This window comes from Diadema setosum, unplaced genomic scaffold, assembly GCF_964275005.1.
Source record: "Diadema setosum unplaced genomic scaffold, eeDiaSeto1 scaffold_24, whole genome shotgun sequence".
Taxonomy (NCBI): domain Eukaryota; kingdom Metazoa; phylum Echinodermata; class Echinoidea; order Diadematoida; family Diadematidae; genus Diadema; species Diadema setosum.
In genome coordinates, this window is record NW_027307651.1 from 224,296 (window position 1) to 248,928 (window position 24,633).

Consider the following 24,633-nt stretch of genomic DNA (forward strand, 5'->3'; position numbering starts at 1 on the left):
GCTTCAAAATCCGTACTGAGGCGGTACTTACTACGTACGGATCCCCAAGTTTTGTCCACAATTTTGCAAGTAGACAGCACGCACTTGAAAGTACGGCGAGTTGTGACCACGGCTTTAGAAGTAAGCGATCACAATAAATACAAATCTCCGACGCTGGTGGCACTTGATTCAAGTCAAGTTATAAGAACTTAATAGTCTTAGACACATAAAGGGGAAGATGACTAAAACTAAAAATGCCACAAATTCTATCCGATATCCCAAATGAAACGATCTTAATTTTGCTTCCAGTCTCAGGGTTTTGCTTCGTACATGTATCTAGTGTGTTCGTAAACGTTTCAGGGGCGACCGTTTTATTAGCACACACTATTATTTAGAACTATAGATTTAAAATGACAGCTTGGAATATCCCTAGAAGCTTGTGTTCGCAAATGGGAAAAAGCATATACACATATGCCCTAAATCGCCGACAAGAATAGTGAAGCTGGGTTTAATCAAGCAGATGACATAATAGCTATTTAACAAAGCAGCATGTCTGAAGAATGATAATAAGTCGCAACACAGAGCATTGTGATTTGAAAAAAAAAGAAAATGGGTAAACGTAAGGCCTGTTCAAGCCAGTTACAGAATGCCATAATGACGCCACTATACTAGTATTGGTCTGGGGCTCACTGTTGTCATTGCTGTTGTTGCTGCTGTTGTTGTTGTTGTTGTTGTTGTTGTTTTGCTGTTGTTTTAATTTTCAGTTTCAGCCGCGTGTTATTCAACTATGATTATTTACGTTTATCAAATACAATTTTATTCAAATTCATGAAATTCTTCCGTCAAGGTGTTTTTATTGCAACTAATTGACAAATTGCCCTACATCGACGTAAATGAGCACTGTATTGAACAGTGTTTTAGTAGCCATGATGAAAAATCATGGGCGTACGTACTCGAGCAGGATTCGAACCTAAGACCTCCTGATCTCCGGACAGGCGTCATCTCCACTAGACCACCAAGCTTTCGCCCGACAGCAAGTGTTGGTTCTAATCCTTATAGCATGCAGCGTCTACCATGTCTACTGCGTAATTATTCAAATTCATGAAATTCTTCCGTCGAGGTGTTTATTTTGCAACTGATTGACAAAATGCCCTACTTCGACATAAATAGCCACTGAATTGATGACGCCTGTCCGGAGATCAGGAGGTCTAGTTTCGAATCCTGCTCGAGTACGTACGCCCATGACTTTTTTTTTTTTTTTTTAATCATGGCTAGATTGTGATCAATTCAATGCTTATTAACGTCGATGTAGGGCAATCAGTTAATCAGTTGCAATAAAAACACAATTTTGTTGGAATTAAAGTGAAAACTAAGTTCTGGTAAGGGCCTGAGAACCCGTCTGACCCATTTCATATTTGCTTGCAATATATCAAAAGAGTCTACAAAGAAACTTACCTGGCTGACGCGGTTTGCCGGAATGATGAGTCGTTTTGGAGTATTTTGAGAAAAATAATAAAAGTCGGTAGACCGACTTTTATTCCAGAAGGCTCCAGACTAACTCGGTCTCAGGGAAAACTCGACCCTATTTCAGACAATTTACACACATTTCGTGATCGCCATGTTCATCAGTACTCTATACTACGGGTACCAAACGAGGCCTTGATGAGCAGACAGGAAAGTGCGTGCTAATCCTGTACAAAACAAATGGACAGCGCGCGGTCCTCAAGCCTAAATACGCACATCACCTCAGTTGCTGAGACGCGCGGTCTTTGAAGTTTTTGTTGTTTTTATCAAGCGTCTTTGATTGAAAGTTTGAAAGTTTGAAAGTTTGAAAGTTTATTTACTCACAACCCAAACTCTGGGTATCGGAGTCCAATAGAAAACATATAGCACATTATAATATCAATAAATAATAATTGCAAATAACTCTGAAAAGTGTACAAAACAACTATAACAAACAAAATAAGAATGAAATGCGATTGATGAAAAGAAAAAAAATGTACAGAAATATACAATATATACACGATATATGGTAAAAAAAAAACCCAACAAAAAACAAAGAAAGGAAAATATGACGAGAGAGAGAGAAGGGATATGGAGGTGAAGAGGGAGAGTGAGAAGGACACAAGACTGGTGAATTAACAAAAGAGATACGAGTGACTTTTGGTTCAGAAAAAAAAAAGAAAAAATAGAAACAGAAAAAGAAAAACGCAAAGACATACGGAAATGAATCCATACGCTAAGCGAACAAGAATGAAGGAAATATGGAGACGGGAACGAGAAGAAGAAGAAGTAGAGAGGGGAAGAAAAAAGGAGGAGAGAATGGAAAGACAAATAAGTTACATATCAATTGTAAAGAAGGCACAGCCTGTAAAAAGGCATGTATAGTATTTGCAAAAAGGATAAAAAATACTAATAATCTAAACATGTGTCATTATATAATTACAAAACTTGGATAAATTGGAAAGGACTGTTTTCTTTTGACTATTAAATAATTGATCCATCTTCATAGTGTTGGGGTATTTCCAGTAATATTTTTTTAAGTATTTCTTTCGTTGTTCATTAAAGAGTCTACACTGAAAAAGGTAGTGGAATTCATCACCAATTTTCTCTTCATTACAATGGGTACAAAACCTTTCGTTTCTTGGAATCTGATTGTATCTTCCAGAAACAATTGGCAGTTTATGATTTGCGCAACGGAATTTACATAAAGTTTTTGCCTGTGAATCATTAAGGTGTCGAAAATACTTCTCAAAATAAAGATCCTGTTTAAAGATTCGATAATTTAAACATTGAGAATTTTTGTCTACATTACTATGCCACTCTTGTTTATAGATATCATTTAATCTGGTACTAACTAAACTTTTAAAGCCAGCTAAAGTGAGATGTGATGCTTGGCTGTTCCAAATTGCAGTTAGACCTAAGTTGTTAAATATTTCTTTTATCCTAATAAATCCTAATTGCTTTTAGAGGTGCTTGAGAGGCGCACACTAATTTTGCATGCGCGCCAAAGAGGTTTTTGATGCGCGCGTTGTAACAACTCGGACCACTACTGCGAGTAGCCAGAACGCTATTGCAATGTAGTTTATACAGGCCGCTCCCATATGCATAGTACAACGCTGTACAATCCAGAGGGACAACCAATACAACTCATCCCGCCGTCAAGCACAGCGAGACCGAGTTATCCCCGAGTCCGAGTCTAGCCTGACGCCGTTCGGGTAAGTTCTGAGACTGAACGTTTTTGGTTAATATTTCCCATTTTCGTCGTTACCCATCGAATATCTTGTTATTACAGTGTTATTCCGCACATTTCCTAGGCACACGTTCACATTTTGGAGCAAAATTTGACAACTTTTGCAGGCGTACCAGAACTTTCTTTGGGCTTTAAGTAGACGCCAAAAGAAAAAAAAAAACAAACATTGGAAGCCCATGCTGCATTATAACTGCAATTTTTTGAGATTGAGGAACAAACTGTTTTCTTATTTCATTGTCCGTTATATATATATATATATATATATATATATATATATGAAGAGTTTGTTTGCAAAAACCGATAAGTCCATGTTTGCCAAATGGAGATATTTGCGATTAAAAGTCAAGAAAAATAAAGAGAATAATAAGAAATTGTTTTGCTTCTTCTGACCATAACTTCAAAAATATACCTCTATATGTAGTGACCAATATATCATTTAAAAGGTATTATTTTGTACTTTATGACAGAGATCGTACTTCAAAATCTTCAAAGATGGACTTATCGGTTTTTGCAAACAAACCCTTCATATATATATATATATATATATGTATATATATATATATATATATACGTGACCCGCTACAACAAAAAGGTCCTAAAGTCGCGCACTGTCGAAGCCGTGAAAATCGAGTTTGAAGTCAGAGCACTGAAATTGGTCAAAACTTACGATTTTCTGATTTTGATATATTATTGGAGTCTAACATGTCTTCTATCATCTGTCAAAATTTTGAAGCAAAATGATCAAAGGAAAGATAAAAAAATAGCGTTTTTCTGAGCCATGTTTTTTGGCGTTTCAACGAAGCAGACACTGGTTCGAAAATTTGGATTGAGCGCCACAGATAGGTTCCGCCCCTAACAACGACCAGAGTGATCTCATTGGTCAGTTTGCTGCTTGCTGCTAACCGAAGCGTGAAGTTCGCACACTGCCCAGTCGACTGGTGCACGTCGGCCCTAATCTGGCAAAAGGGTATATTTGCACATACGCCCTCGAAAAACTTTCCGAGATAATCGACTTTGAATTTTGAGCATTTAATTTACATGTAGAAAGGTTGAGAATTAATTTTAGCTGGTGGACTCTGTTCTGTCACTTAGATTATGTTTCAAAAATTATTCTTAGTCGTTTTTCATTATTTTAATCCATTTCCTTTTTTTTAAGAACTGATTTAAGGCAGATACACCCTTTTGCCAGATTAATCTCAGAAGTAAAGGCAGTGAAATTCATCTGGCAAAAGTGTGTATGTTCACATACACCCTAGTGAAAGTTGGTCTTAATCTGGCAAAAGGGTGTATCTGCACACACACCGTTTTGCCAGATTAAATGGTGACGGAAAATGTATTTATTTAATCAGGCAGAAGGATCTATCTACACATACACTCTTTAGCCAGATTAAATGAGAAAAAAAAATGTGTTAATTTAATCTGGCAGAAGGGTCTATCTGCACATACACCCTTTGGCCAAATTTAATGAGGGATGGAAGGCGCATGGCTCTGGTGGAATTCTGGTGCAATTACAGGGTCGATCTGCACATACACATATTTTTCCACATGGGGGTGGGGGGGGGGGATGCCAGCTGGAAATTGTGTAGGTTTGTGGCAGTTACATAACTGTAGGGTGTATTTTCTGCATAGCCTATCAATTTATTCTTGGTCCATAATTTGTAATCGATACTAAAGTCTTGTTTATCTTTCAATGTATCTATTATGGATTTTCATTTATTTCGCTAGAAATGATGAGGCAACGATGGGGAATGTATTATGGAAATGTCTCTGGTCGACATTATCTATCTATATATGTACATATATCTATATCTACATGTATCTACAATATAATATAAACATAGACCTACATGTCCAATATAAAACAAAAGATAAAAATACATGTATTCAACATTTTATAATTATCTTAGGAGCCAATTAAATTATACGCGTGAGCCATATTGTTTGCTTTTTTGCACATATATGAATCCGTGTGTGTGAATGCGAACATGATTGTGCATACGCTTGTTAACTTAGAAAGACCTAACACTTTATCAGGAACCTGGTTCTAATCTAGGTGGTTCTAGCGGCTGTCGCTTAACCCTAATCCCATTGGGTTGTTTTGATCACTCGAGTCCATGGGGGGGGGGGGGGGCATTTTGGCCTCCCCCTCAGATCTCGGCAACTAATTGACCGATTGACTTGAAAATTGGCACAGTCGTAAAACAAGTCATGTAGAATAGGAATGTAAAAAAAAAAATCTGACGTTTATTTTTTTGTTTATTCAAAGTTTGAATATGCAAATTTTCGACGAATTTTGGGGAAAATGGGATTATCATCTCAAATCATGAGTAACACTTCTTTGAATGTTGTAGCAATGGACTACTGAAATGTCTCTTTCACATACCAAATTTTTTTTTTGGGGTAGAGATACACTTTTTTAATAAATCACACACATCAACACCAATGTGGCTCCTAAGATAATTATGTCATTAAATGTTGAGTTCATGTATTTTTATCTTTGTTTTACATCTAACGTGTTGTGTTTGCTTTCCAATTAATGTTTGTATTCACCTTATTAGCCAAATTGAATCACTGAAGGTCTCAGACCGAAAGCTTTGAAAATTAAAAGGACGTAATTGCGACATCCGTTTCCACATCTTTTTTTTTCTTCTTATATATATATATATATGTATATATATATATATATATATATATATATATATACATATATATATATATATATACATATATATATGTGTGTGTGTGTGTGTGTGTAAAGAGTGACGTATACTTGTAACTGTGTTTCTGTAGCCTATTGTACGGTGTTCAGTAAATATATTTGATCTTGAGTTTGTATAAGGTTAACGCAAATGCAAGAAAATGATAGGAAAATGAATACAAAAAGGGACAGATTCCACTCAAAATTGGGGTATTACCCTCAAACTGTGTCTTTCTTACATTTTTAATGATTCTAAACGTCCTCGCTTCTTGATCATATATATATATATATATATATATATATATATATATATATGGGGGGGGGGGGGGAGAGAGTAGTGATGGCCAAAGTCAGGTCAGAGATATAAACAGGAAGGATGACATTTTAGCATGCTCCCAACAGACCATCACTTATATTGATTTTTTTTCCACTCTCTGGGGACTATTATTCAAGGAGGCACAAATCATGCTCTGTAATCATACAGCAGCTGTAATCACACTCACTTTCACTATAACCGTAAAACTGTCAAAAATACAACAGGTTTAGGACTCAGCTGTTTATAGTAATCAACTACAAAGACTAAATTCAAGTGAGCTTGAGTAATGAATTTTAATTTCAAACAATTTTTTTTTTCTCAATCATAATACAATTAAATGATGCTATATACGGGTCCGGAATGCTACATATTTTTTTTTTTTTTTTTTTTTGACGTTTGCGATGAAATGCAATCATGAAAACATATAATGAACAACAATGTAATTATCCCATTGATTTCATATTAAACACACACACATAAAATAGCATGAATGCCTACCTGCATGCATGCTCACAGGCCCCTAAAAGCTCTGGGGTTGTAGTTGCTAAATGTAATGCTTTATGAGACTTATACAAGTATATTTTGAACATTTGACCACAAAGGGTTGTGATGGAAGGAAAAAAAATCATGAACATTGCAATTACTAATTTTTGCTATGTGGATAATAGAGTTTGTATGTAAATTGTTGTGTGTTTTCTCAGAAGCATGTTCCACAAAATGTTAGCATATTGTACAAAAATGTCAGCATGTTGCACACAACTTTAGCATGTTGCTGCAACATGCTAACTCGCCCCCCCCCCCACCACCCCCTGCATGTATATCAGATTCTGCAACTAATACTGTATATTTTTGGCCTATGATAACTAACAGTGTCTGCAGAAATGTAAACATGTTTTTAAGATTTTCCTCCAAAATCGTACACCACTCATGAGTAAACACACGTTTGTGAAACTAATACTTGACAAAAAGTCCAAACATGAAGGGAAATTTGTCCCCGCTTGCACACCAGCAGGTTGGCATTATTCTGGATCTGTATACCACTTTAGTCCCCTCCCTCTTCCAAGTAGAAGAAAATTCAATATTTAACAATGCTCTGACAATTTGCTTGAACCTACAGGCACAATATTAAAACCAACGAAACTTCATTCAACAACCAATTAAAATTTACAACATCACACCTGTTTGTAAACAAGAGTCACATCTTCCGATATGCTTATAGGGCTATCATTTAAATTCAAATTTTGAATTAAATTTGAATTGAATTGAATTGTTATCAACATTACAATTTTTATTTACAGTTCAAATTTTACATGAAATGCACACAGGATGTCAATATCCTCTTGATTTCATACTACATACATGTACAATTGAAAAGTTTATTTCATTTCTTTGTGAGTGATGTAACATTTTCAAGATGATTAAAATGGAAGTCTCCTGGAAAATTTCAGTTCTCATTTTGACACTAATTTCTATGAAACACTACACTTCATTGCAAAGTTGCACCTTGAAAAGGCTGGAAGCTACATGTATCCATGGACGTTCACAAAATGTGCAAACATATCAATTCATTCGAATAAGAAGTTTGGTGAAAATGTTGAAATTATTGACGTATCAAATATCTGCATGAAGCATTATAAACTATTTTGATGCAGTTATCGTATTCTCATCTACATTATCCTCACAACGGAACAATGGTTCCATACATATATGTGAATGTGAAATCACTCGCTCATGGCTCCAGGCTCACCTTTGATTTTCTACCTTAAGTAAACTTTAGTAAAAAATCATTCATGACATTCTCCTGCGGAAATGTGCAACATTTTGGGTTTACTTGGATATGAGAAAGCGTAGCTTGGGTTTATTTTCCCTTTAATCCTATGGCCTTTCTCGGCCATATCTTTAAGTTTTCCCGAATATGTTTTTCTTTTCAAGCGATGTAACATTTTCATTTTTTTTTTTTAAATCGAAGCCTTCTAATGCACAACGTCAGTTATATTGACACTCTAAATCTCATTACACATATAGTATATCAGAATCTACGATTAATGTATGTTAGGCCCATTATAACAGTGTCTGCAAAGGGGACATTTGGGCATTTTCACAGAAATGGGGTCCATTTCAAAGACATTAGGTAATCTTATGTTTCTAATGTGCATAACCCTCCAAACACTCTATCACCGTATAAAACTATTTTCAACTAGAAATGTCGCTAAGGCGACTGGTATGCCTCCGCCATAATGTATGATTTTCCTAATAGGTCTATAGTACATGTGGAAAATGTGTGATTATATTTTCACAAAATTGGCAAAATGTTAAAATGACAAGTTTGTCACAAATGTGTTGAATGTTCACCTTCCTTGACCTAGGTTTAATTGGATGAATAGGAGAGCATGTATTTGGAGATTTAAGGACTTTAACATGACTTTGCCCATTCATAAGTTTATGCAGTGAGTAATTTTCAAGGTATGGAGAAAAAGTGCCATTTCTGTATTGAAAAGTACATTGTTACCATTTTCATCTGGCCTTTGACTCTAAAATTCATAGGATAATCACTGTCAAGCAGAACATGCATAAATATGTAGAAAGTTTCAAGATAACTTGAGCCACTTCTGAGATATGGAGGAAAAAGTTAGTTCAGCACTTTCCCTTGATCTTTAACCTTTTGACTTTTGAGGCAAAAAAAAAAAGTTTCCAGAGAATCTCTATTAGGTTATACATGCATACACCAAGTGTAAAAAAAAAAAATAATCCTGCTGGCATTGCATAAATATGATGGAAATAGTAAAATGCTGAAGTGTTGCCCTGGACCTTTGACCCCTGACCTTTGACCTCATGAACCCTAAATTCTCTAGGTAATCACTGCCAGTCAGTTCATGTATATATACTATGTTCCATGAAGATACCTTGAACAATAATTTCCAAGTTAGGGAGCAAAAAGTGAAGTTTTGATATTGTTTCTTGACCTTTTGACCTTTGACCTCATGACCCCAAACTTTCACCAGAGAATCTTAATTGTGTAATACATGTATACATTAAGTTTTAAGAAAATATCCTAAGGCATTGCATAGATATGGTGGAAATAGTGAAATTTTACGTATTTGACCTTGACCATTTTGACCTTTGACCTTGAGCATGAGCACCCAAAAGTTGACAGGCACAACTTGACCCCCTAATACATATACAAGCCAAGTTTCATTAGGATACCTTCAAAGGTTTTTTAGTTACGCTGTCCACAAAATTCATTTCCGACGGACGGACAACCCGAAAACATAATGCCTCCGGCACCATTTCGTGGCGGAGGCATGAAAACATAAAAATAGTGAGCGTATATGTAACAGGACTGGTGGACAGACATTTGTGTACTAATGCATGTATGACAGTCAAATTAAATACCTTCTATGGTAAATGATAGGGTGTATGTGCAGATAGACCCTTTTGCCTGATTAAATTAACACATTTTCCCCATCATTTAATCTGGCTAAAGAATGTATGTGGCAGATAAATCCTTTTGCCAGATTAACACCATTTTTTTTAAGGATGTATGTGCAGATACACCCTTTTGCCAGATTAAATACCAGTAAAATGATGAAAATTGATTTTGGTGACCTCTGGTATCTCGAAAACTAAAGCCCGAGCACCAATGAGAGTTGGCCAGATGAAAATTTTGACCTCAAAAACCCTAAAGATGAAAAAAAAAATGGAAATTTTGCAGATACACCCTTTTGCCAGATTAGGGCCGACGTGCGGGCGGGGTGCGCTATGCTCAGCCGCTTCTCACATCCTAGTCACTGATTGGTTGATTAGGAGACCGCCGATGCTGATGTGCTTGAATGAACTCTTCGGGGGTTGCTAGGGCTTACCTTCTATTGTCCAGAGGTGAAAACTAACTTGCGTGTCCCTTGATCGTGATTGCGTCGAAAGGAAGACTTTTAGGGCGCTTTTCTCGAAACAGTGCTTTTCCAGACGTCTCGACATGCTCTCTTTTAAACATCGATATCTCCGCAGCCGATTATTTTTATAAAATGTGTTATATATCAATTTAAAGCAGAAAGATTAGGGGATTATATCATGCAATTTTCAAATAATCGACCTCGCCCGTCTTTAGGATCATTTTGTTGTAGCGGGTCACATATTATATATGACCCTGCACCACAAAACAAACAAAAAGTCGCCAGACATGAAATTTTAGTTAAGAGCATATTCTAAAAGAGCAGACTTTAGGCTTCAAAATGATGTATGACTCAAATCAAATGGATCGACTCTCTTAACCTATCTAAATACTGGAAAGAAAGTACACACTCAGGAAAAGTGTGAACTGAGCAAAGAGGCTCTGAAGTATAGTGTCTATTCAAGCGCTTAATCTTTACCAAGCCGTGCTGGCTGTGCGATGAATGGGACAACAGACAGGATGTAAACCACCAGAGTAACAACAATGAAGGGATTATCAAATCAAATTGAAATTAAACATGTCTTATTAACACACTCTGTCCTTAATTAATGCCAACTTTGAAAGCAGTAGCATCATCATTTCAAAAGTTATAGGAGTTGAAAGTGGAGAGTATGTACAAGGTTTTTAAGAAATGAAAAGAGGACTCTGAAGACACACATAATCACACTATTCTGCCGAAAAGTGTTCGAGAGAAACTGCTAGACATACTTTTCTGCCCATTTCATGATCCCAAATTTTACCATAATGTAGAAGAAGACTTACTCTTCCAGCAAATATGAAAAAGTCAAGATCGGCTCGGTTGACCCATTTCACCTATTTTGAGTCCTCACACAAAATTAGTGTGTGCGACTTTTTGTTTGTTTTGCGATGCACGGTCACATATAATATGTATGTATATATACATATATATATATATATGTATATATATATACATATATATATATATATAAATATATATATATATACATATATATATACAAACTGTATATACAAATGAAAGAAAGATACTATTCAGAGGGGTGAAGGCTCAGGTTTGAGTTTCTTCAGTTTGTCTCCCTCTACAAATGAAAATTTGTTAAGATCGCAACTGCTGATCTGTAAATTAACAAACATGTCGGAAAAAAGGAACCAGTGGAACTCGAACCCGTCATCTATGGCTGTGTTTACCAACTCCTTTTCTCGGCAGAAACAGGTTATCCAAACAGCTTTCAAGGATTTTTTACGAGTTGACAAACGCAAAGCTGTTTTGAAAGCCCTTTAGGAAAGCCTTTTACGAAAGGGTTCGTTTATCAACTCTCCTTTCTCGGCAGAAACAGGTTATCCAAACAGCTTTCCAGGAATTTTCACGAGTTGATAAACGCAAAGCAGTTTTGAAAGCCCTTTAGGAAAGCCTTTTCAAAAGCCCAAAATTTGTGACGATCCAAACAGGTTTCCTAAACAGGTTATCAGAAACCTGTTTGTAAAAGCCTTTCGAAGTTGATAAACGCAAAGCTGTTTTGAAAGCCCTTTAGGTCGCCCTATACTGCGGTTATGCGTTTCCGGTTTCTTATATGACGCGCGCCACGTAAAGTGCACACGAGTACGTGTACACAGGTGTATACAGCTGTGTGTAATGCACGCATATGCTTGGAACAAGGAGGTGTTTCTTTCACCAACAAGGTTTGAGAGATAGAGTAACAACAGTCTCATTCCCTTTGATCCAATGTATCATGCCGCCACTCAGAAATATTTGAAGTATTTATGTGCTAAACTGGAGCTGCCTCACAGATAAGCCAGACAATTGATTCATGTGGCATTGGGCCGAATGCATAAAACAAGCAATTGCTTGTAAGCAATTGCTTCAAGCAAAAGCACAAGCTCGTCTAGCAAAAGGTGTAGCTCAAGCAATTGCTTAAATTCATATGCATAACCTTTTGCTTGTGCCCATACCGTTTGCTTGTCCCGCACAAGTAATTGCTTGCGTTTTCAACAAAAGGAACGTCACGCCTGTGCGAACACAAGAACAAAGGCGAGTGTGACAGCAGGTATTTGAAAGGGCGTGTGTGTGCGAAACATTTCCTAACATTGGAATAGAGCTATGAAATGGCATATCATAAATGCGCACACAGACGCACACACACATCTTTACACACACACGTACTGGCTGATTCCCGTCACTGCTTATAGAGATAGCCCGGATCTGCCAGATCTCACGTGGAGAGAGGTCTCCTTGCTCTCCACCGAAGTCAGACATCTACCTGTTTTTCATCACATTTTGCGTGCTGACCACGACTTTCCCGTTGTTGAAATGAAAAAGTTTCTAACGCTGCTTAAGAGTATTTTCTTGTAGATTTATACCACTCCTGCACAAGTGTGGTTTTTCTTGTATGAATGTGAAAATGGTACTTAAAAGGGAACGTCCAAGTTAAGCAAAAGCTCAAGTTCATTTTGCGGAGCTTGGAAAATCGTAAGCAATTGCTAGCAAGAACAAGCAAAAGGTATGTTTTATGCATACGTTTTTAAGCAAACGCTTGGTCTCTAAGCAATTGCTCGCGGGCAAAAAGCAATTGCTTGTGCTTGCTAGCAAAAGCTTCTGCTTGCAAGAAATTGCTTGTTTTTTTATGCATACGGATTCGAGTAAAAGGCTAGCACAAGCAATTGCTAGCGTTTATGCATCCGGCCCATTGTATCATGACTCGTCACTCTCAAAGGAAGATAATTCCTAAATTATACAAGTAATAAGAAGTACAATTAGAATTCTATTAGTAATAATGAAGTATAAGTCGAAGAGGTTAGCATTTCCCAGGTGTTTAAGGCAGTGAAGTCACATAATGAAATTCAAAGTAGGTAAAAATTCCAGGCAGTCCCAGTTGGCTATAAATACCCGTGTCAGTGAGCAGTAAGCATCTTTTCAAAGAGAATACGGCTTTAAATGTGACCCTGCACCTCAAAACGAACAAAAAGTCGCCAGACATGAACTTTTAGTTAAGACCATATTCTGAAAGAGCAGACCTTAAGCTTAAAAATGATGTATAACTCAAATTAAATGGACTCTCCTAACCTATCTAAATAGTGGAAAGACAGCACAAACTCAGGAAAAGTGTGAACTGAGAAAAGAGGCTCTAAAGTACAGTGTCTATTCAAGCGCTTAATCTTTACCAAACCATGCTGGCTGTGCGATGAATGGGACTAAAAATAGGATGTAAACCACCAGAGTAACAACAATGAAGGGATTATCAGATTAAACTGAAATTAAGCATGCCTCATTAACACATTTGGTCTATAATTAATGCCAACTTTCAAAGCAGTAGCACTATCCTCTCAAAAGTTATTAGAGTTGAAAATGAAGAGTGTGGACAAGGTTTTTCAGAAATGAAAAAGGGATTCTAAAGACACACCTAATCACACTATTCTACCAAAAATGTTCGAGATAAACTGCTAAAAAAACACACTTTCCTGCCCGTTTTATGGTACCAAATTCTAGCATAATGTAAAAGAAGACCCGCTCTTTCAGAAAATATGAAAAATTCAAGTTCAGCTAGGTTGACCCATTTCACTTATTTTCAGTCCTCACGCAAAATCAGTGTGTGCGACTTTATGTTCGTTTTGAGGTGCACGGTCACAAATAGACAGACCAGCAACACCATGCAGTATTGGGTGCAATGCAGACAATTAGCTCACTGGTCCTTCTCATCATACAGACAAGCAATAAATAAAGCACAATCATTGCTGTTCCAAAGGCACGGAGCATTCTTATACGTATGGACATTTCATGTCAAGCAATTTAGCAGATCATCAGCATACAGTAGGGCCCACCAGTTTTGACTTCTGTACAGTGTTGGAAAGGGAGGGTTCAGAACTGAAGAGTATCGATTAAATGAGATGTTGGGTGGGAACCTCTTCGACTTATACTTCATTATTACTAATAGAATTCTAATTATACTTCTTATTACTTGTACAATTTAGGAATTCTATTACGTAATACTCGTATACGTCTTCAGAGGTTAGCATGTTCAAAGTTCCGTACAGAAGTCAGTCTGTGGCATGAGTGAGGGCAAGAGGACAAGAAGGATGATGGACAGTTTTCACAACAAGGTTGAAACTTTGGTCATGACTCCTCATGCATAGAGAGTGTTTATCGATGGTGACACACATTGTCGCAAGCAGGAGAAGAACTCGAGCAAAGTTTGCTTGAGAACCTACTAGTATAAGGTGCAAGGCATAGGTTTTGAGTATGATATCATTTTGATACCTTGCGTGCTTTAACTGGAGCAGGATTAAGCATGATAGCGCACAGACAAATGAAATGGACCTCTTGTACCGATTTTCCAATCAAGACATAATCATAATCATGTTCCTTAATTCATGTACATTTCAAGGAAGAATTAGACATTAACAAGTTCATCTCGGCATAGTAATATTGCAGCAATAATTAGAGGCAAGTCCACTGCATTTTGGGTTGATATTAGAGTTTAAATTCATCAGTTTGGTGGACCGAATCTCCTAAACGAATGGCCGAGTAATGTGTCGCCATTTCCCAATGCACAACGTAACGTGATTTATGGTCTTGTGTCTTATCTGACTCGTATTAGGACATTGTTCTTAATTGAGATACTAATATACAGGTATACACAAACTATCACAATTTACATGTATCTTTTTAACTCAGCAGAACTGAGAATTGTTGAACTAATGTGGAATCAATTGTTAGAAGGTTCAAAATGTACCAGCGTTCGTCCAGTCAGTTGTGGACAAGATTTCGTTAAGCTGAGAATGTGATACCCCTTTCATATTGGCATCCTTGGATGTCTTACCAGACCAGAGTCTGGGATGAACGCGGGATGACTGTGCTCCCAAATCCTTATGTATGTGAACACGAGGTACGTCCTGTGGTACCCTTTCATACTGATCTCGAAGACAGAACAAACTCGGTACATGTTCCCATAGCAACAATACATTCATACCTAATTGTATGCAGCAGTCAGTACAGTGTACAGGGATGTATACATACAGCTATTGACAGTATATTAGTTATATTTTAAGTGTTTATACAACAAGCAGCTGCGAGGGACTGGCTCCAAGATGCTTGTCGTCACCGATTTGTTGGGATGTTTCGGAGAAATTATGAGTTCGCTTTCTGAACTTGCTCGTTGGAGATGTTCTGTGCATTTAATAATATACTCGTGCAGAGTTGATCGGAACACAGAGTTTAGGGTTGGAGGTAAAAGAAGGCGCTTTAATTACCTGGTTAGAGATATACTTTTCATATCTCTAATGTGCAAACGTGGCCTCATCTTCCGGTAATGTCATAAGAACTAGATGTCTCAGCATTTGTGTACGTTTTGCCGAAACGAGCTAGGAAAATTGTTTTTGGCTCAAAGCACAGAAGGAATCTTTAGTTCATAGGTATTTGAAACGATAAAAGGTGATTCAAAACAATTGAAACATCCCAAGTCTTGTTGTATTTAGCCTTGCGAGGGTCGGAGTTAGATACGCCCTTCATAAGTCTGACTATAGGGGCTGTTTGCCTATGTCATAGCTCTCGGTTTCAGGTACCAGTAGTATGGAAGACCGAGCAGGTCTATGAGTTAATCGTGGAGTGGGCTTTGTTGAAAAGCTATGCTATAGGCTTAGAATGTTGACAACGTGTTCTGTAGATGGGTTAAAAAGGATCACAAGATTGTTCAGAATACAGACATTGCTACTGTCTTTAAGCACCCTCATTTGTTTTGTTTATTGGTATTGTCTCGCAATGATGATGAAAGGAGCTTTGCAATGTGCTGCGATGTGTCTGCCACTTGTCATCGCTAGCAGAGAGCGCCCTTGCAGGCGGCTAGTGTGAGCTGGAGGCTCGTCGGTAGGTGAGGGTGTGGGGCAAGAATTTTCCCGTGGAGTACAAGTACTAGTAATAGGGGTGGGGCTATTCGCATTTCGAGCGATAATGAGACCCATGGCTGCCGCCACCATTGGGGCAGTGAGGATTGCTCAGGTCACCTTGTTCAGTTGAAGCTTGTGGAGGACTGAAAACGTTGATAGGGTAAGGAAAAAGGCATCAAAATTCAGGGCAATAAAACTTGGCTTCCATTTGACATGAAGAGCGTTGCTAATCTATATGTAGAGTTTGTGGATTATGTGGTGAAAAACATGTAGAATAGTAATTAGTTGTTCATGTCTCTGCGAGACAAGCAGGAAACTTCAGAATTATCTACATCTGTTGAATGTGAAGCTGATATCCAATTGCTAGACACCAATTCCAATGTTGGCCGCGAATTCGTTCGGGTCAGAATATGCTACTAGCTGTAGAAATGTCTGACCGAATTATGAATAAGCACATTTTTTTTGTACACGAGCCACACAGGGCTTCAAGACCGTTCTGAATTTGCAAGAGGTTCACACACATTGCTATGCAGGGAATTCTGTTTGGCACTCCAGACTCTCTGAGCAAAGGAATTGTCATTGTTCAGAATTAACTACTCTCCATACTGAGATGGAAGCATCGCTTGAAATTATCATGCTAATGGAGGTGGAAAATAATTCTTTGTCTTGCGAGACAGCCACCACCAAAGAATGTTTTGTATCGCATGACTAGATAACGAAATCAAACTTCGTGTCGAAGTCATTTCCTGCTTTACGCAGAGCATTAGCTGATTTAATTTTTCTATTCCCAAGTGACGAGAATGTAGATTTCTTTGTGGAAAGCATTAAAATCCCGAAATTTGGTTTCGTTGCCATATACAAGATTGGTGTATTTCCAAGGGCAGTAACCTTGTCAATCTTGTTCTGAGGAAAAAAAAACAAACTGAAAATCATTTGCTGGGAATTAATATGAGAACCAAGGAAGGTCTCGACGTGCTTTGGGTTGAAACTGGATTTGTCGAAATCCTTACTGAAAACCTTTAAGGGTGACAAGTTGATCATAAAATTGGCTTTGTCAAGACAATCTTCTCTTGAGTGAGAAAGAATATGGATATCATCGAAATAGGTGATTGTTCTAATGCCACTACTCCTCACCGAGGCAAAGACAGGTTTCATAACTTTAAGGAAATTCTGCGGGCTCGAATTAAGGCCAGATGGAAGGCACTGAATTCTGGAATGCAGTAAAAATACTATTTCCATTCGAAAGACTATGCTTGATGAACAAGGTGAACGGATACCGATAAATATGCACCCTTTGGAGGGGCAAATTAAGGCCGTAATCAAGCGAAACTGTTCCACTCTGAAGTGTTCGTATCTTACAAATTTGTTCAAGTTTTTCAAATTTATGATTGGACTTAGACCGCCAGCCTTTGGTAGCGCTAGAATAGAGTTGATACTCCATGTGAGGAATCACTCTAATAGCTTGCTTTGCGAGAATCTTCGGAGACAATTCTTCATAGGTTGCCTTTTCCTCCTCGGTAGAATGTACACTTTGTAGAGGAAAAATTTATTGGTATGGCGTTGAAATTAAATTATTGGTTTCATAGCCAAATATTGTGGCCAACATCCAAGGCTCGGGAATTATTTTGACCAGTCATCTTTGGAAAGCTTGAGATTTCCAGCACTGAACGATTTTGGACAGTACTCATCCTTTTTTTTTTTTTTTTTTTTTTTTTTTTGTTTGCTGGCTTGCGTAGAGATTTTCATGACCCACGATGTATGCTTATGTGACACTTGTCAATTTTTCTCAGATGTCTTTCTGAACAACTTTCTACCAAGTGGAATCGACTTGCTGCGCAAGTGTTGTTGAGAAGGGTTGAGAAGGGGTTTCAAGATACCTCGATGGTGCATGCTCAGATCATACGATAAGCAAAGCCCGGGAGTGTCAGGCCATCGATGGTGACATGAGTTGTTCAAATTCTCGTTGTGTCAATGGCATGGATGATTATCCGTGCATGATCTGTGAATTTCAGAAAGGATTTATGTATGTGGTATAGAAGTCCCTTCACTACATTTTGTTGTAGAAGTTGGGAGCTCACAAGACCCAAGGCCTCGTGAAGGAGGATCGCCCAAATTTTGCTCTCGATTTTTGGTGTGAGAACTGCTTGGGCATTCGATGGCAATTGAGCATTTGCTTCGCGATTTTATAGAGACTTACCTTCTGATGTTGCAGTGTGACTGCCTTCATTAGTAAATTGGCCAATTTTTAAATTTGTCCCAAATGAGATCAGAATTTCAGTTAAAATCAAATTTGGTACCAGGCTTTGAAAGAGTTTGGCTGTAAGGGCATGGCATCCGGATCAATTCGGTTGTCAAAATGACCATAACCACAAGGGCAGAGTCAAGGCCACCCATACAGGGCAACGCAATCAGTTTTGCCGGGAAGGAGGCTGACATGAGAATATCGTCGTCTGATGAGCTGCCGATGGGGATGGCTAGCTCGCTGAAGTCTTCGATGGGCGGGGCAGCGCCCCTGTCCCAGCGGACATGGCTCGCATGTCCGGACTAATCGCCGGGAGGAGAAGCTCTCCTGCACCAGCTGGCATGGCTCGCATGCCGTTTGTCATTACCACGGTGTGCCGCCGCCCTATCCATGAAGCGGGAGAGTATCTCGGTCCCTCTATAGAGAGCATAGTTGAGCTTCAAGGCGGCCTTCCATGCCCTGATCTCCCCGCGGGGATGGGGGTTGAGAGGTAGCGTCGTCTTCCTGATCACTAGACATTGGAGTTTGAGATGTATAATCAGGGAGGTGTCTCACCTCCCTGGTATGATTCACTGCCGTCACACTTGAAAAAGATGCTTACTGCTCACTGACACGGGTATTTATAGCCAACTGGGACTGCCTGGAATTTTTACCTACTTTGAATTTCATTATGTGACTTATACCTTAAACACCTGGGAAATGCTAACCTCTGAAGACTTATACGAGTATTACGTAATAGAATTATGTCTTTATGATGGTAATTGCTTTCCGCCGTCCCTTCTTAGAAAACAAGGGGCACATTAATAGTACAGGCAGTCAGGGCTTTAGGGCTCTCGAAAGGGCTATGGAAAGGGCTTTCGAAAGGGCTATCGAAAGGGCTATCGAAAGCCGTTTAAACAGGGGAAAGTTGATAAACGCAGCCGTCGAAAACAAGCGGCACATTAATAGTACAGGCGAGTGGACAGGGCTTTCGAGAGGGCTATCGAAAGGGCTATCGAAAGTCGTTTAAACAGGGGAAGTTGATAAACACAGCCTATGTCTGTTAATTTACACATCAGCAGTTGCGATCTGAACAAATTTTCATTTGTAGAGGGAGACAAACTGAAGAAACTCAAACCTCTCTCTCTCTCTCTCTCTCTCTCTCTCTCTCTATATATATATATATATACATATATATACATATATATATATATATATATATATGTATATTACTTTTTTTCTTTTGGCGTCTAACGACGAAAGAAGTGGTCTGGTAGTTAATTTCGCCATCCGCAGTCTCTTCCACAAAATGCGCCCTCCGTGGCGACGAATTAGCCGCCTTTGCCGAGGGCAGGGTCATCCAGTACAACCAGGAACTGCTTTTGTTGTTAGCGGGCGTTAATATTCTGGGAAGCAAAATGATTCAGGCAGATGATCTGGTACACCGTGCCCAACACTAGCTACCGGAAATAGTGTCTACATCATACTTTTGAAGTCAACCTGTTAAGCAACTGATAGATAGACTGATTTTTGTCAAACCTCCTTCGTGATTGAATTTTATTGGATATCACAGTCCAGAATTTAACTGAAATTGTGACCCGCGACAACGGTTTCAGGCAAAAGTCGCAAGAGCAAATTCCCCCCTAGGCGGGGTACAAAGATTTTGACCATTATTTTTGTGGATTTAGGTTTTTTGCAGAAATCGAATCTTTGATATGTTTTCTACATCTACACTAAATTTCAGAGCATAAGATTAACTTTTTCCTATCGAAAATGGAATTTTAAGCACCCTATGTTGGAGCGCACTCGTCAGTTTCGAGCTTCTTTCGAACGCCGCGCCAATATCCCCAGCGTTGCTACGGCGCAGGGTCTCGCATGCGATTGGCTGGTGCGTCGCATACATTTACATAATTCGGCTTTCGGAGACACCAGTTGCAGCGTTTGGGGAATGCTTTGTCCACGCGTGCACGATTACACGCTCCATTGTTCTTGCTATAGTGGTTTATATACGTTCGCTCTGTAGTGCGTGCTCCGTTCGTTTGGCTTTCTATCCAAACTATTCTACCGCAATGTTCGACAACGGAAGTGAAACAAAAATCATGTAGCATGACATAACCGTGTGAAAAGTTATTCTCAAATTTGTCTACTTATACATGTAGTAAAAATTATGACAGCAGACTGACTCAATGGAAGGTAGATGAGAGGAAAGGAGCGGTCACAATTGACTAATTATATTCAAATACTACACGTCAAGATCGCACCAAACTAACGAGTCGTGTTTGTTTGTTTGTTTGTTTGTTTTAATTTAATTAGCACCACCGAACAAAGCAACATATAGGCATGTTTTGTAAAAGCAAAACAAACAGAAAGCGTGACCCTTGCCAGCACTAGCAATTTTCTGCCTTCAACAGGGTCGCCAATGATATCGAGACAAATCAACCACTATGAAATCGCGATTTCTAAATGTGTGGATTCGCCACCGCTCCTGTTACATGCACACGGTCATGGCGTGTGGATGCCATTGCGTAATGCGTGCACCAAATACACATGTACATGTACACCATACAGCTGTACGTGCAATTATCGTATTCGCCATCTTGAAAGACGTACTGTAAACAAACCCGAGCGAAACGCATTGTTTTTCGGCTCCATACGCTGAGTTCCGAGGAAGGTGCCCGGGAAATTTGACTCTCTCAGTGAGCCAATCAGAAGGCGATGTGGTTGCTAGAGGCGGAGCTTAACATCGATTGGCACCATCGTACGGATGGGTGATTCTCCCCTCGTATCGCCGCTCGGACATTGTCTTTGAGAAAGAGGTGAATCTTCAAAGCCTGTTTTCTCGCAATTTTGACAGGCTAACAACTAAAAAAGTGCATTTTACTTCTCTTTCTATGCCCACTTATGGTGCCGAAGGATACAAGTGTTTTATATCAATGCAAAGCTTAGGAAATGGGCAATGTGATTCAGTCAAAAAATGATTTTTCGAAATTCCCGACTTTTGCCTGAAACCGTTGTCGCCGGTCACAATTTTGCAATAAACAGTTCAGTATAGCATCATTCGAAGAGTTCTTTGAAAATGCAGTTTCTATCATGCGAACTGAACTAATCTTTTTCTCTTTCAGCCAGTAGTGCCTTTCGCTTTGTTCGCCTGCTACCGGTTCGGACTGGCTGTCTATTTCTTCGCGTTCTTCATAATCAGTGTCGTATACAAAGAGGAGGAACTGGGCCCGAAGTTCGTAATCTACCTCCCATTCTGGACATATACTTCCTCAACATGTTATGTTTTCCTTGCCTGTTTTAATGTTGTGATGGACCTCAATAGGAGCAGGACGAATGCAGCATATGAAGGTACAGTGATACAGGGAAATAGCGAAAATTGAAGGGTAGGAGGAAGCTAACACGAAAGCAAACGACAGGGCCGGAAAAGCCCCTTAGCAGAAACTGATTTTAAGGTGCATTTACACCAGGCTAAGGTGCGCCAAAAGGAACCATGTCTGGTTCTTTAAAAAAGAATCAGTAATTCGGTACAAAATCAACCAAAATGTTATTCCTATGTCAAAATCAAGAGCGCTAAAAACCAACGGGAGGAAATTTATTTTGTAACAAAATTAGCGGGGAAGTGGTATTGCAGCAGAACCAGACATGATTCCTTTTGGCGCACCATATAGGAAAAAAAACCCTGACCGTTGCCCGCACGCGATTTTTTGTCCGTAACCCTAACGCGTCGAAATTGCCAATTGTGTCACTTGAGCAAGACTTAAAGACATGAGAGCACTTTGGGAAGAGTAAGTCTCACAGTGTTAGTTATATGAAAGGTACTTCAACCTGAAACACAAACTAAGACAAGGAAATTCAGGGAAACTTTTGAGGTACTAAACCTTTATATTATCTTTAAACATTGCCTTGAAACCTCCAACACTTTTCACTTTTTCATTTTCAAACTCCCTAGTTACTCCACCCTTTCCAAACCTGTTGTACCTTCGTTGTATACACCCGCAGTTAAGTTTATTCTTTTATATATGTGATTGTTTTGTATTAATCAAAATTATTAATCTGTAAGTATAATGCTTACAGGGTGCCATTGTATGGTAGTTGGCAAAGTGAATATGCCAACCCCTTTTCCTTTAAAGAAATCATGAATACAATTTAATGAATTTAACCTCGTTTTGGTGCATGAGTAATCTAAAAGATATGCCCCTTAATATTACATTAACATTCCACATTTATTGTCACAATTGATAACAAATGAGTAAAGCGGAATTGAGATGAAAATGTACGTGTGAAACGTAGTTATGGTGACATATAGGCTCACCTGTTTTTCAAACAGAATTACCATCTTTATCTTACGGTAACTGTTGGCGCGTTAAGCAATGCGCAAAAACATCATTTTTTTAGCAACACTGCAATGTTTGAGCTTAGGGCATATACGTCTCTCTCTATCATTTATGTCGTTGTACTTTCAGACAAATGCCGCTACCAGATTCAATGGCTTCTCTATAACTGCATCGCCACTCCTTCCATCATTGTAGCTGTTTTCTACTTGGGGTCCCTGAACAATCTTGTCATCTTTATCCATCCCCCCGTACTCTGCTTCCTCGAAATCTTCTACACACGGATCACCGTCCGCTTCGTTCATGTTGTCTACCCGTTCTTGTACCTGGTTATCTACCTGCTCTTCATTGTCACCTACTTTGCGGCTGGAGGAACAGACCCGTTCGGAGAGGGTTCTGTTTCTCTCTTTCTCTACTTCGAAAGCCTCCCCGGCAAAGCGGCCACAACAGTAGTGGTCGTGACCTTTGCAACGCTGGTGGTTCAAGTCATTTTGAAGGGATTGTACGCCTTCCGGGTCCGATTTATGTATATTGAGGAAGAAACAGAAGTCTCCCATCAAACAGGAGCCGTTCTTTCAAAGAAAGCCGTGCCTCCTACAGAAGCCGTTCATCCAACAGAAGCCGTTCCTCTTACAGAAGCTGCTCCTCCTACAGAAGCCGTTCTTCCTAAGGAAGAGCCAGTAGTCGTCGTCATTAGTAGGAGCCTATAACAATCAAAAAATCTTAGGCTGTGGTGCGTTATGGTTACTAAACATTGTTAATAAACTGATCTTGCAAAGTACAACTTTTGATGAATGTAAACGCTTTGGGAAGTAATCTGTGTCTAGCACACAATAACTTGCACATTTACGTGCAGCCACTGCCGAACGTCTTTTTTAACTTGTATGTATGATGCATTGTTTCTGTACTCTGTAATACTGCAGAAAAAAAATATTCTAGTATATGACCGTGCATCTCAAAACAAAACAACGCACCCCTTGATTTTACGTGATGACTCAACAACACTGCTCAAGAAAGGTGAAACGGGTCAACCTGGCCAATTTTGAGTTTTCCACTTTTTTTCTGAAAGAGGTATTCTTCTACATTTTTTTCTTAGTTTGGGATCATAAATTTAATGGGAAACAACCCCCCCCCTTTTTTTTTTTTTTTTTTTTTTTGGTAGAGTAGTGTGAGGCCCCCCCCTTTTTTTTTTTCTTGGAGGCCCCTTTTCATTTCTGGAAAATCCTTTCAACACTCTTCACTATCAACTCCAGAACTTTTGAAAGGATGATGCTACTGATTTGAAAGTTATCATAACCAGAATGTGGTAATAGAGCATGCTCAAATTCACCTTAACCTGATTATTCCTTCATTGTTGTTGATACAATGGATTACATCATGGTTTTTTTTTTTTTCTCATTCATGGCCCAGGTAGCACGGCTTAGTAATGATAACGCGACTTCTTGTTGGTCAGGTGTTGGTTTTGCGGTACAGGGTCACATAATATATTGTGGTCATATCGCTTGATGGTTGCCACATAAATTTTCACGCATAGCTACAGAAATCGTGCTTGATGCCCACTTTGAGGCTGGTACAATGTATGCTGGGTATAGTGTGTAGAATAATTGTTTATGTATATAATTTCCAAAACCGTGTGAGACATTTATTATAAATGTCGGTTTTTTTTTTCAATATCAAGGAAATATATATACATTTACCTTGTGCTGATATAAATACATTTGCAATCAGAGGCATCATACTGCAAATTTGAGGTATAAAATCTAGGGCAAAAGGAATTCTAGCAAGAAATCTGTACAAAACATTTTACGGCATATCTGCCCTTTAGATAATACATGTTGTATCAAAGATAAAGCCAATGTCGATTTGGTGGTATGGTTGTGTTTATGCTGGGGAAATAACCAGAACATTTTGAACGTTTAGGCTGTAAAGAAATTCATTACAGTAAGAATACAAACGCATTCATATATACATTGTATTATAAATTTTATATTCACATATTTCTTAGCAAACAACGGATTTAAAGTGAACCC

At 38.7% G+C, this 24,633-nt stretch overlaps 1 protein-coding gene across 1 annotated transcript in view; it reads left to right on the forward strand.

The window, feature by feature from the left end:
• LOC140245712 (uncharacterized) overlaps positions 1–21,652 on the forward strand; it is a 52,525-nt gene extending 30,873 nt beyond the window's left edge. The window contains exon 4 of the mRNA XM_072325249.1: positions 21,395–21,652. Coding sequence (XP_072181350.1) covers positions 21,395–21,652 — 258 coding nt within the window. The remainder of the gene's footprint in view (positions 1–21,394) is intronic.
• The last annotated feature ends 2,981 nt before the right edge of the window (positions 21,653–24,633 follow it).